Consider the following 12,532-nt stretch of genomic DNA (forward strand, 5'->3'; position numbering starts at 1 on the left):
CATTTATGTACTGTGAAATGATTAGTGAAACACACAATGAGGCTATAGTGAGACATCCTGCCTTAGTTTCTGACTCTGAAAATTTCAAGCTGCATCTCCTCAGGCAGGTTATCACTTACTCCCTTGGAATGTATCCTCATATATAAAATGGGGAAGGTGGTGGCTATATGATGGCATTATGAGATTCAGTTAAGCTACTGAATTTCATAATTAAAAGGAACTGTGCAAAAAGTTATATTAATAAGTTAAATTGTATTAGTTAATATATTTGTATATTATATATTTATATAATAATTTATATAGAGTAAATATAATATAAATATTAAATATAAATATATATATTAAATATGGGGCTTCCCTCGTGGCTCAGTGGCAGAGAATCCATCTGCAAGGCAGGAGATACAGGTTCAGTCCCTGGGTTGGCAAGATCCCTTGGAAAAGAAAGTGGCAACCCACTCTAGTGTTCTTGCCTGGAGAATCCCATGGACAGAGGAGCCAGGAAGGCTAGAGTCCACGGGGTCATAAAAGCATCAGACATGACTCAGTGACTAAACAGCAACAATATTAAATATATTATGTGTTAAATATAGTATAAATATAAAATATATATTAGATAATATAAATTTGGGCTTCCCTAGTGGCTCAGATGGTAAAGAATCCACCTTAGATGGCAAAGAATCTTCCTGCAACTCAGGGTTTCATCTTCAAACCTGGATTTGACCCCTGGAGAAACTCCCCTGGAGAATGGAACAGCTACTCACTCTAGTATTATTGCCTGGAGAATTCCATGAACAGAGGAGCCTGGCAGGCTATAGTGTATAGGGCCACAAAGAGTCAGACACAACTGAGTGACTAGCATCAGTTCAGTTCAGTTCAGTCGCTCAGTCATGTCTGACTCTTTGTGACCCCATGAATCGCAGCATGCCAGGCCTCCCTGTCCATCACCATATCCCAGAGTTCACTCAGACTCATGTCCATTGAGTCAGTGATGCCATCCAGCCATCTCATCCTCTGTCATCCCCTTCTCCTCCTGCTCCCAATCCCTCCCAGCATCAGAGTCTTTTCCAATGAGTCAACTCTTGGCATGAGGTGGCCAAAGTACTGGAGTTTCAGCTTTAGCATCATTCCTTCCAAAGAAATCCCAGGTGACTAGCATATACACACACAAACATATATAAATACATACATATATTATTTGAGATGGGAAATGGGTGTTAAAACTAAAGACATGAAGAGGAAACCACGATCTCCAAGCTAGAATCCTAGGTGGGCAGTTTGTTTTGGTTTCCTGAATATGTGGCATGTATACAACATATATGTGTAAAAATCATTCAGAAAAATCTTGTGTAGGGACTGATAATTATGTCTTTGTTCAACAGAGAAAGTTAAGCACTGCAGTATACACAAACGATCTACTTGTTCTTGTGTTTTGTTTTTAGTTTATAAAATTATAGAGGCTTAGATTGATGTTGTATCCTTTGAAAAACCCTCTGTTTGCCTTGATAAGTTGAACACACGTAAAGACAACACAAGGCAAGTTCAGCTAGGCAAAGAAAGAGAAAGATAAAAGATTTTTTTTTTAAATTTAATTTCATAGATCACAGCAGGAAACCCCACTTTTGGTTCAGGTCATCAGTTAGGGATTCTCCTCTTTTGCAGCTCAAATAGATATTTTTGTGGAAAATATGTTAATCATCTTTTGAGTAAAATCTCTCTCAATTAGATTGTAAGCCTTTCCTAGCCAAGAGCAATATTTTATTTCTTCCTGTATTATAAGGGACTTAAAAATATCTACTGATAATGATAATGTGATCAAATAAAATGATACAATTTTAATCTCACTTCTGAAATGTTGACCATCTGAACCTTGTGGGCTATTTTTAGTACCTAACAGAAAAATTTTGGGGGTTGGAATGTCTGGTTTTCTTTTACTTTTGCCATTTTGACAGTCATGTGGCCTTGAGAAGCCATTTAACTTTCCAAGCCCCAGTTTCTTCCTCTGTAAAATGCTTAATCTGAGAATCAAAGGAGATAATGCGCATATAAGCAGCCCTTCATGAGCCGCTACAGCACTGGAATTCGCTGCTCCATATTTCCTGAGAACAACGTATTGGGAAAATTCAAGGCATTCAGTCATATGAGATGCCTATTACATTTTTGGCATGTAACGTAGAGGCTACAAATCATATAGGACAAAAATGTGATTGGTGAAAAAAATCTAGCCTTGTTTAAAAATCAGTAGCCTCATAGAATCATAGTGATTGTACTACATAATCTTACATAAACTCATGACGGAGCAGGACTAAATCTACCTTTATATTACACCATATGGCTTGTAGCTGATTGAATATTAACCATTGGCAAGTCAGTGATGAACCAAAAAGCAGTCTGTCATACTTTATTTAGGTTTCTATTTTTAGAGTTAGACACGACTTAGTGACTGAACGACGATATGACTGAACAACGATATGACTTCTCTTTGCCACGCTTTTTTTTAAAAGAGTATTTTTCAAGTCCAGACTCAGGACCTATTCTAATCTATGTCATTGTCTACTATGTCATTGTCTACTCTTGTTTTCGTCAGATTTCAGGTTCTGTAACTTTTCCCACAAGATATAAATTATTTTCAACACACAAATTATATCAACACAAAGCCACTCCAGGATGGCAAAGAAAGCTTGGATCTGTCTGTTTTTCAGCATGTCTAATTTCAAGGAAAATTTGTCTGCCAACTTCAGATAGTGAGATCCAGTATCACTGAGGTGAGAACAGGAATTAATTGTTTTTTTAAAAAAGGGGTAGAATTTTGTGCTTATATTAGGGTTTTCCGATTGACAATGTCACACCTCAGTGTATTTAATGGAAATATTTTCTATTTGAATTAAACAATGCTGATTGCTTTACCGTGGGGTGGAAATTCCAATAAGATGTGACCTTAAAAAAAGGTCCCCTCCCTCCTGAATCATAGACTTATTTCTAGTAGACTTAATTTTACAGTGAATAAAGTATAATGTGTGTGTGTGCTTAGTCACTCAGTCATGACCAACTCCTTGCTACCCAGTGGACTTGTAGCCCACCAGGCTCCTGTGTCCATGGGATTTTCCAAGCAAGAATACTGGGAGTGGGTTGCCATTTCCTCCTCCAGCAGATCTATCTTCTCCACCCAGGGATCAACCTAGCGTCTCTTGCGTCTCCTGCATTGTTAGGCAGATTGTTTACCACTAGCGCCACCTGGGAAGCCCAAATAAATTACATAGTCGCTACAAGTTACAGTCTATAGTCCTCTGAGAGTAGGAATCTTGACCTGTGTTATATTCCCAACATTTATCACACTTATCACAGCCCTGGGAATAGAGAAGAATCTCGACAAGCAATTGAGAAATGAAGAAACTAATAGAAAAAAGCCCACATGTAGTTCCTTCCTTTCTCATCCTTTTCTTCAGGAGAAGGCTGAATGCCATAAATAAAATCCATGCTTGATTCTGAAACTTGAAGTCACTTCTAGAAATACAGGATATTAAAATTATCTTTGCCAAACTATAAGCACCTCTTTGGCACTCAAGAGAGGCTGCTACTGATTTGCCTGACATGTTATGACAGTTAGTGACGGTTCTTTCCAAACTTTTAAAGATGAAAAACTCATTGAGCGAGCTAAGAGGGGAAAGGAGGACACAAGCAGAGCTATCCGTTCTTATTAAAAACCATTATTAAGGACTGGACACTGACTTCACCATTAGGTTTGCACAGGATTGTTGTACAGTTTGGGCCTGTTTGAAACCTGTTTTGTTCCTTCCAAAGAAAATCAGATGGTGACTGATGCTTTACTTCAGATGCTGCTGTCCAGACCTGTAAGAAAAGATTTTGTTAATGACAGTTGCCAGTGGAGTTCAATGTAGTTTTATAACTGTAAGAGTTATTGCAACACATCTTTTAAACAGGTGAGTTTTTTTTTTTAAGATTAAAAAAAGTCTTTATTGAATTTGGCATAATGTTGCTTCTGTTTCATGTTTTGGTTTTTTGGCTTCAAGGTATGTGGGATCTTAGCTTCCCAATGAGGGATTGAACCTGCAGCCCCTGCATCCGAAGGTGAAGTCCTAACTACTAGACCTCCAGGGAAGTCCCAGAGGTCTTTAAAATATATCGACATCCAAACCAGTCAATCCTAAGGGAAATCAACCCTGAATACTTGTTGGAAAGCCTGATGCTGAAGCTGAATTTCCAATCTTTTGGCCACCTAATTCAAAGAGCTGACTCATTGAAAAAGACCCTGATGCTGGGGGAAGATTGAAGGCAAAAGGAAAAGGGGCTGGCAGAGAATGAGATGTTTGGATAGCATCACTGATTCAACGGACACACGCTTGGGCGAACTCCGGGAAATGGTGAGGGGCAGGGAGGCCTGACATGCTGCAGTCCATAGGGTCGCAAAGAGTCAGACATGACTTAACGACTGAACAACAACAATAATCTGTAATGTCAAGTTGTATAACTGCAAAGCTAGTGTATGTAGTTTAGAGGGATACCTGAGAAAGAGGGAGGAGCTCTTTAGTATCACCTAAGGAAACCTTCTCTTTCCTTTCTTTTAAAGACTATGCTGCTTAGTTTTAAGAACTTAGATATTTCATTTTGATAGTTAAAGCATAAAAACACAAAGTATTGTATGCCAAATTGAAGAAAGCTACAGAAATTTAATTATGAGAATTTATTTTCAGAGATGGACAAAGTGACACAATTAACTAACAACAACCCCAAAGTCACAGTTAACAGAGAGATCAAAGAAACCACCAGTGCTTAAGCCACAGTCTGACTGGGGAAATGGAGTTTTTCCTGTACAATTCTAGTTCATAGTATTTATATCTTATACTCACGGTTACTGTGGAATTGGCCTGCATTATGATACCGGGAAGGAATCGGTAGAGAGAGATTGTTTGTCCACCCACATTTTGTTGGAGAGTATGATTTCCAATTTCCAGCTCTTTGTCGGGGGAAGAGTTAATGAGCTTCACGAATAAACCCTTGACATTCACCTCAGCTATTTTAATGTCTCCAACAGCACTAGCAAATAAAATGCAAAGATTACAAATTGCATTCAGAAGAGAGGGTCTTTAGCTCACTTTAAGAACAGAAAAATAAATATGCTTTGGAAGTTGTTGCTGAGCACTGTATTCTGTTGGACAAATTCCATGTTGAAATAGTGTATTTTGTGCCCTAAGCAAATGGTGTGATTTCTTAGTTCTGCATGTTTATCTGTGGAAAAGAATTATTTTTATATAAAATATTTAAAGAAAGCTTTAAAAAATGCTTCAGATACCAAGGTAAAGATGCCATTGTTGGTGTTTGGTTGCTAAGTCATGTCCAACTCTTTGTGGACATGGTTGGATATAGCTCACAGAATTCCTCTGTCCCACCATCTTTGTCCATGGGATTTTTCAAGCAAGAATACTAGAGTGGGTTGCTATTTCCTTCTCCAAAGGATCTTCCTGGTCCAGGGTCTAACCTGTGTCCCCTGCATTGCAAGACAGATTCTACCACTGGACTACCAGGGAAGCCCTAAAGATGCCATGCCATGCCATGCTATGCTAAGTTGCTTCAGTCATGCCTGACTGTGCGACGCTATGGACTGTAGCCTGCCAGGCTTCTCTGTCCATGGGATTCTCCAGGCAAGAATACTGGAGTGTGTTGCAATGTCCTCCTCCAGATCTTCCTGACCCAGGGATTGAACCTGCATCTCATTAAGTCTCCTTCATTGGCAGACAGGTTCTTTACCACTAACTCTACCTAGGAAGTCCAAAGATGCCATAGGAAGGCAAATTCTCTGCTGTACTTCCACCAGTACTGTTCTACCTCAATCTCGCTTCTCCTTAATGACTTCAATTGCAAGAATTTAGATTTTTTAAAATGTTGGCCTAATTTGTCCTTATGCTTGGTTTTATTTTTTTCTGTTTTTTCTCCCTAATCTCTTTGTTCTCTATAATTCAGTCTTGATTTTTTTTCTGAGAATGTTCCAGTTCAATAATTCTCTCTTCTGTTGCATCAAATATATTGTTAAACTCATATACTTTTGAAATAGTAATTTCTGTTATTGGATTTATTTTATTTCTAGAATTTCCTATTGATTCTTTAATTTTAGTTTCCAATTCTATGCTAAAAACGTTTATCTTGACATTTAATTTCTTGACTATTTTAGTCAATGTTATTTAAAAATCCCTATCAGATAACCATAATACCTGGATCACCTAGGCCTGTTTTTTGTGTTCATTTTTAATCTTAGCTTTGGGTCAAGTTTTACTATATCTTGTTATGTTTGACTTAGTGCCTAGTATCAATATAATATATTGAACTTTGCAGAGGTAATATAAAGCTATGTATAATGTTTTCTCAGTCCACAGAGGATTTACTTTAGCTCTGGCAGCCATCGACATTGGGAGGAAATCACTTTAACCCAATCAGGGTGTAAAATAATTTGACACTAAGCTTTGGCCCAAATTACTAGTGGTGTTAGTTTCTCAGTCCAACTCTCTGTGGCCACGTGGATTGCAGCCTGCCAGGCTCCTCTGTCCATGGAATTCTCCAGGCAAGAATTCTGGAGTGGATTGCTATTTTCTTCTCCAGGGGATCTTCCTCCCCCAGGGATCAAACCTGTGGCTCCTGCATTGCAGGCAGATTCTTTACTAAGCCACCAGAGAAGTCCAAATATAATGTAAGTGCTATATAAATAGTTGAAGATGAGTAGCAAATTCAAGTTTTGATTTTTGGAATTTCATGGAATTTTTTTTCAAATATTTTCCATATGAAGGGTCAGCTATACTTTCTTCTCTCCAAATATCAAATTCCTAGCAAATATATAATACTATATACAGTTTCAAATTAAACTAAATTAACAGGGTGGGGGTTTTTTTGTTTGATTATGCTTTAATCTGTAACATACTGCCATGAGTCTTTGGATGTGGCATTTAACCAAAAAGGCTGAATATGGTCACTCTCTGTATGAAAGGTGTAAATACATAAGGTGACAACATTTTTGTGTACTATTTTTAAAACATGATAAATGGCATTATCAACATTACTCATAATTTAAATATTATGTATACATTAGAGATCATCTACATAGCAGCAATTATGTAAGAGGAACACTAGAAAATAAAACTTTATAATGTTCTTATGCAGTGCTTCATCAATTAAATGTTTTATCTGAAGAATCTATGATATAAAAATTAGAATCTGAGTTTTACTTTTTGAATGCATGGGTTGTAACCCACAGAAATGAGTAGTATATTGTTTGGTCAGGGTCTTATTAGTTTAAGAAGCAAAAAATTTAAGAACCAAAACATGCCACCATTAAAAATACTAAATCTGAAAATAATGTAGCTAAAAGTTAAATCATTCTGTCCAGTAAGTTCCAAAAAATTCACACATTTCAAACATTAAGGCAACTTTTCCCCAACCAAACAGTACTTTATAAAAATACATGTTACTTCAAAACATTATATACATAGTGACAATAAATTTAGCTAGTTGTAATCTTTAATACATTAATAAAGTATCACATATTACAAAGAATTTATGCTAGGTGCTTGCATGTATGTGCAGGTGGAATTAGAGTTTTAAGTACAGGCTTCACTGAGTGAAGTGAACGTCCTTCTTTAGCGAGTTCTCGTGTCACACACATAAAGTGGCCGTGGGATCGCTTCTTCCCACTTCTCTACAATATTGGAACTGCATTTCTTCAGGTGGCCAGACATTTATTTTGAATACAGCCTTACTATTGGATGTACTTTTGAAGTCATAACTGAAAATCTGGGATGACCCTCCTTCTTGACAGGCCCTGAAATTCAGTTTTTATTCATCCAGTCTTGTGAGACTGCCAAAGTCTCTGATTAAATTCTCAGCCTCTTGGTGGTGGTAGGTTAGTCACTAAGTTGTGTCCAACTCTTGCAACCCCATGGACTGTAGCCTGCCCGATTCTTCTGTCTCTGGGATTTCCCAGGCAAGAATAGTGGAGTGGATAGACATTTCCTTCTCCAGGGGATCTTCCCAACCCAGGGATCGAACCTGAGTCTCCTGCACTGCAGGTGAACTCTTTACTGCTGAGCCACCAGGAAAGCTAGTGAGACTGAGAAAAATCTCTGATTAAATTCTCAGCCTCTTAGCTGCTGCTTTCAAATCGACAACTGTTTTGAGGAGAAAAGTGGCTCCAAATGTCAGGCTATCTCTCTGAGTTCCCTCTCCTAGAAGAGGGCTTGTGAGAATAAAGGATGATTTATGTGAGAATAAAGGAGAATAAATTAAGATCTATGAAATCTTGATCTACACTAGCAAACTGCTTTCAGCAGTCTTATTTTATACCCATACTACATTGTACAAAGATGCCTATTTTGTAGAGGTTCATTTGTGAGCAATTTATATACCAGTTCTTTTCTTTTACATTAGCATTATGGTTCTTACTAAGTTGTATATATAACATTTTTACGGTTCTTTGATAGCCCTTGAATTTCTCAGTGTCATCCTCATTCTAGTGCTATTGAATTCTCTGTGGGATGTTTTCATTTCTTGACAGAATTCCTTTTCGTTCTTCATACTTGCCTTTTCTGCCTGGGATGATGAGCAGTAGGTTGAGTTTTTTGTTTTAAACAGATAAGACCCTAGGATATCTCAGTTATCCCTTTGGTATCTGTATGTATTTGGATATGTATAGTTGCTTTTCAAAAATGTTCTATTATTCAAGTGAAATGTTTATTCAGTGATGCTAAATTTTTATTTTATGTATGTAAGTAGAATAGATTAGCTTGTCTGAAAGAAAAAATACTATTGTCCATATCAGAGCTAGTAAATTCATTTGCCTTCCTTTTGATATAATGCCAAAAGTTACAGAAAAATGCTTCATACAATACAAGGAAATTCACAGAGCCAGGGCTGTTAATCTGCTATCACACAGCCTTTTATAGTTATCTTTTTTGTTCCCTGTAAGCCCTCCCATTATTTCTTTCGTAGGAAAATGACTTGAAACCTCTGCTTATAAGTTGAGTGAGATGGGCTGAGTGTAGAGTGATATACTAAACAGTCTGTCAGTAGCCTTTGCATGGTCTTGATTTATAGATATTGAAAAGACAAATGGCCAAATCTCTTATTTTTTAAATGATAATTTTTCATTATTTAAGCTCTAATTTCTCTACTTGTAGGGTTCTACTTGATAGCTCCATGCTACTTATCTGCCTTTAGGGTTTTGCTACTCTAAAGTCTACTAAACTTATCTCTAGCATTTCAGTTCCTCCAATAGGCATGGATCTAACGTTGTCTGAGAAGATTGACCCTATGTTTATAGCTGCCATTAACAAAACGAAAGACGAAGACCACATGATCACAGTTTTTACATCAGATGCAGAAAAAATTTTTTTGACAAAATTCAACATCTTTTCACTATAACAACTCAAAAAATAGGTAAAGAAAAAACATACCTCAGCATAATAAAGGCCATATTTGAAAACACCTCAGCTAACACAATCAATGAGATAAAACTTCCTTTAAATCCGGAACAAGGCAAGGACACCCATTCTCACCACTGTTATTCAAGATAGCACTGGGAGTCTTACCCAAAGCATTCAGGCAAGAAAAAGAAATAAAAGGTGTCAAATAAGAAAGGAAAAGGTAAATCATCTCTGTTTGCAGATGATGTGATTTTATAAGTAAAAATCCCTAAGAACATCACAAAACAAATTCATTAAATTTGTAGGATACAAAAATCAACATACAAAAATCAGTGATGATTCTGGGCACTAACTAACCAAAAGGGAAATTAAGAAAACAATCCCATTTACTTGGGCCAAAGAACTAAACGGACATTTCTCCAAAGAAGACATACAGATGGCTAACAAACATTTGAAAAGATGCTCAACATCACTCATTATCAGAGAAATGCAAATGAAAACCCCAATGAGGTACCATCTCACAGCGGTCAGAATGGCTGCTATCAAAAAATGTCTACAAACAATAAATGCTGGAGAGGATGTGGAGAAAAGGGAACCCTCTTACACTCTTGGTTGGAATGCAAACTAGTACAGCCACTATGGAAAACAGTGTGGAGATTCCTTAAGAAACTGGAAATAGAACTGCCATATGACCCAGCAATCCCACTGCTGGGCATACACACCAAGGAAACCAGAACTGAAAGAGACACGTGTACCCCAGTGTTCATCGCAGCACTGTTTATAATAGCCAGGACATGGAAGCAACCTAGATGTCCATCGGCAGACGAATGGATAGGAAAGCTGCAGTACATATACACAATGGAATATTACTCAGCTATTAAAAAGAATGAATTTGAATCAGTTCTAATGAGGTGGATGAAACTGGAGCCTATTATACAGAGTGAAGTAAGTCTGAAAGAAAAACACCAATACAGTATATTAATGCATATATATGGAATTTAGAAATATGGTAATGATGACCCTATATGTGAGACTGCGAAAGAGACACATATGTAAAGACCAGACTTCTGAACTCTGTGGGAGAAGATGACAGTGGGATGATTTGAGCGAATAGCATTGAAACATGTATATTACCATATGTGAAACAGATCGCCAGTTCAGGTTTGATGCATGAGACGGTGCTCAGGGCTGGTGCACTGGGATGACCCTGAGGGATGGGATGGGGAGGGAGGTGGGAGGGTTGTTCAGGATGGGGACACATGTACACCCATGGCTGATTCATGTCAATGTATGGCAAAAACCACTACAATATTGTAAAATAATTAACCTCCAATTAAAATAAATTAATTAATTTTAAAAATCCCTTACCTTAGCAATGAGAGAACAAAATACTTAGGTATTAAGTTAACCAAAAAATGAAAGACTTATATATGAAAAACCATAAAACACTGATGAAGGAAATTTAAAAAGACACAAGAAAATGGAAAAAATATTCTTCTATGTTCATGGATTGGAAGAATTAATGTCAAAGTGCTAATACTAACCAAATCAATGCAGTCCCTATCAAAATATCAATGACATTTTAAAATAGAAGCTGTAAAAAAACAATCCTAAAATTTATGTGAAACTACAAAAGACCCCAAATAGCCAAAGCATTCTTGAGCAAGGACAAAGCTGGAGATATCACACTTCTTGACTTCAAATTATATTGTAAAGCTTCAGTTCAGTTCAGTTCAGTCGCTCAGTTGTGTCCGACTCTTTGTGACCCTATGAATTGCAGCACGCCAGACCTCCCTGTCCATTACCAACTCCAGGAGTTCAGCCAAACTCATGTCCATTAAGTCGGTGATGCCATCCAGCCATCTCATCCTCTGCCGTCCCCTTCTCCTCCTGCTCCCAATCCCTCCTAGCATCAGGGTCTTTTCCAATGAGTCAACTCTTTGCTTCAGGTGGCCAAAGTATTGGAGTTTCAGCTTTCACATCATTCCTTCCAAAGAACACCCAGGACTGATCTCCTTTAGAATGGACTGGTTGAATCTCCTTGCAGTCCAATTGTAAAGCTGCAAAGGAGATTCAACCAGTCCATTCTAAAGGAGATCAGTCCTGGGTGTAACTAAAACAATATGGTACTAGAATAAAGAAAAACATATAGACCAGTGGAACAGAATTATGAACCCGGAAATGAACCCATATATTTATGGTCAACTGCTGTTCAACAAGAGGGCCAAAAGCAAGGATAGTCTCTTCAAAAAATGCTGGAAATTGGATATGAACATGCAAAAGAATAAACTGCACCTCTATCCCACACTATACATAAAAGTCAACTCAAACTGGGTTAAAGACTTAATAAGACTTGAAACCATAAAACTTCTATAAGAAAACATAGGGGAAAACCTTCTTGACATCAGTCTTAACAATTGTCAAGAACTCTGACATTCTTTGGTGTCTTAGGTAACACAGGCAACAAAAGCAATTATAGAGAAGTAGATTGCTGGGAGAAATACAAATAACCTCAGATATGCAGATGACCCCTCTCTTATGGCAGAAAGTGAAGAAGAACTAAAGAGCCTCTTGATGAAAGTGAAAGAGGAGAGTGAAAAAGTTGGCTTAAAGCTGAACATTCAGAAAACTAAGATCATGGCATCTGGTCCCATCACTTCATGGCAAATAGATAGGGAAATGATGGAAACAGTGACAGACTTTATTATTTTGGACTCCAAAATCACTGCAGATGGTGATTGCAGCCATGAAATTAAAAGATGCTTACTCCTTGGAAGGAAAGTTATGACCAACCTAGATAGCATATTCAAAAGCAGAGACATTACTTTGCCAACAAAGGTCCATCTAGTCAAGGCTATGGTTTTTCCAGTGGTCATGTATGGATGTGAGAGTTGGACCGTGAAGAAAGCTGAGCGCCGAAGAATTGATGCTTTTGAACTGTGGTGTTGGAGAAGACTCTTGAGAGTCCCTTGGACTGCAAGGAGATACAACCAGTCCATCCTAAAGGAGATCAGTCCTGGGTGTTCATTGGAAGGACTGATGCTAAAGCTGAAACTCCAATACTTTGGCCACCTCATGCGGAGAGTTGACTCATTGGAAAAGACTCTGAT

General features: G+C 37.6%; 1 protein-coding gene across 1 annotated transcript in view; it reads right to left on the reverse strand.

The window, feature by feature from the left end:
• The window catches only part of LMNTD1 (lamin tail domain containing 1), a 486,411-nt gene that overhangs the window by 23,768 nt on the left and 450,111 nt on the right, over nt 1-12,532 (reverse strand). Inside the window, exons 8-9 of the mRNA XM_070371229.1 lie at nt 4,866-5,052; nt 3,727-3,846 (exon numbers count right to left, since the gene is read on the reverse strand). Of these exons, the coding sequence (XP_070227330.1) occupies nt 3,727-3,846; nt 4,866-5,052 (307 nt within the window). The remainder of the gene's footprint in view (nt 1-3,726; nt 3,847-4,865; nt 5,053-12,532) is intronic.

The sequence above is a fragment of the Bos mutus genome, chromosome 5, assembly GCF_027580195.1.
Source record: "Bos mutus isolate GX-2022 chromosome 5, NWIPB_WYAK_1.1, whole genome shotgun sequence".
Classification (NCBI taxonomy): Eukaryota; Metazoa; Chordata; class Mammalia; order Artiodactyla; family Bovidae; genus Bos; species Bos mutus.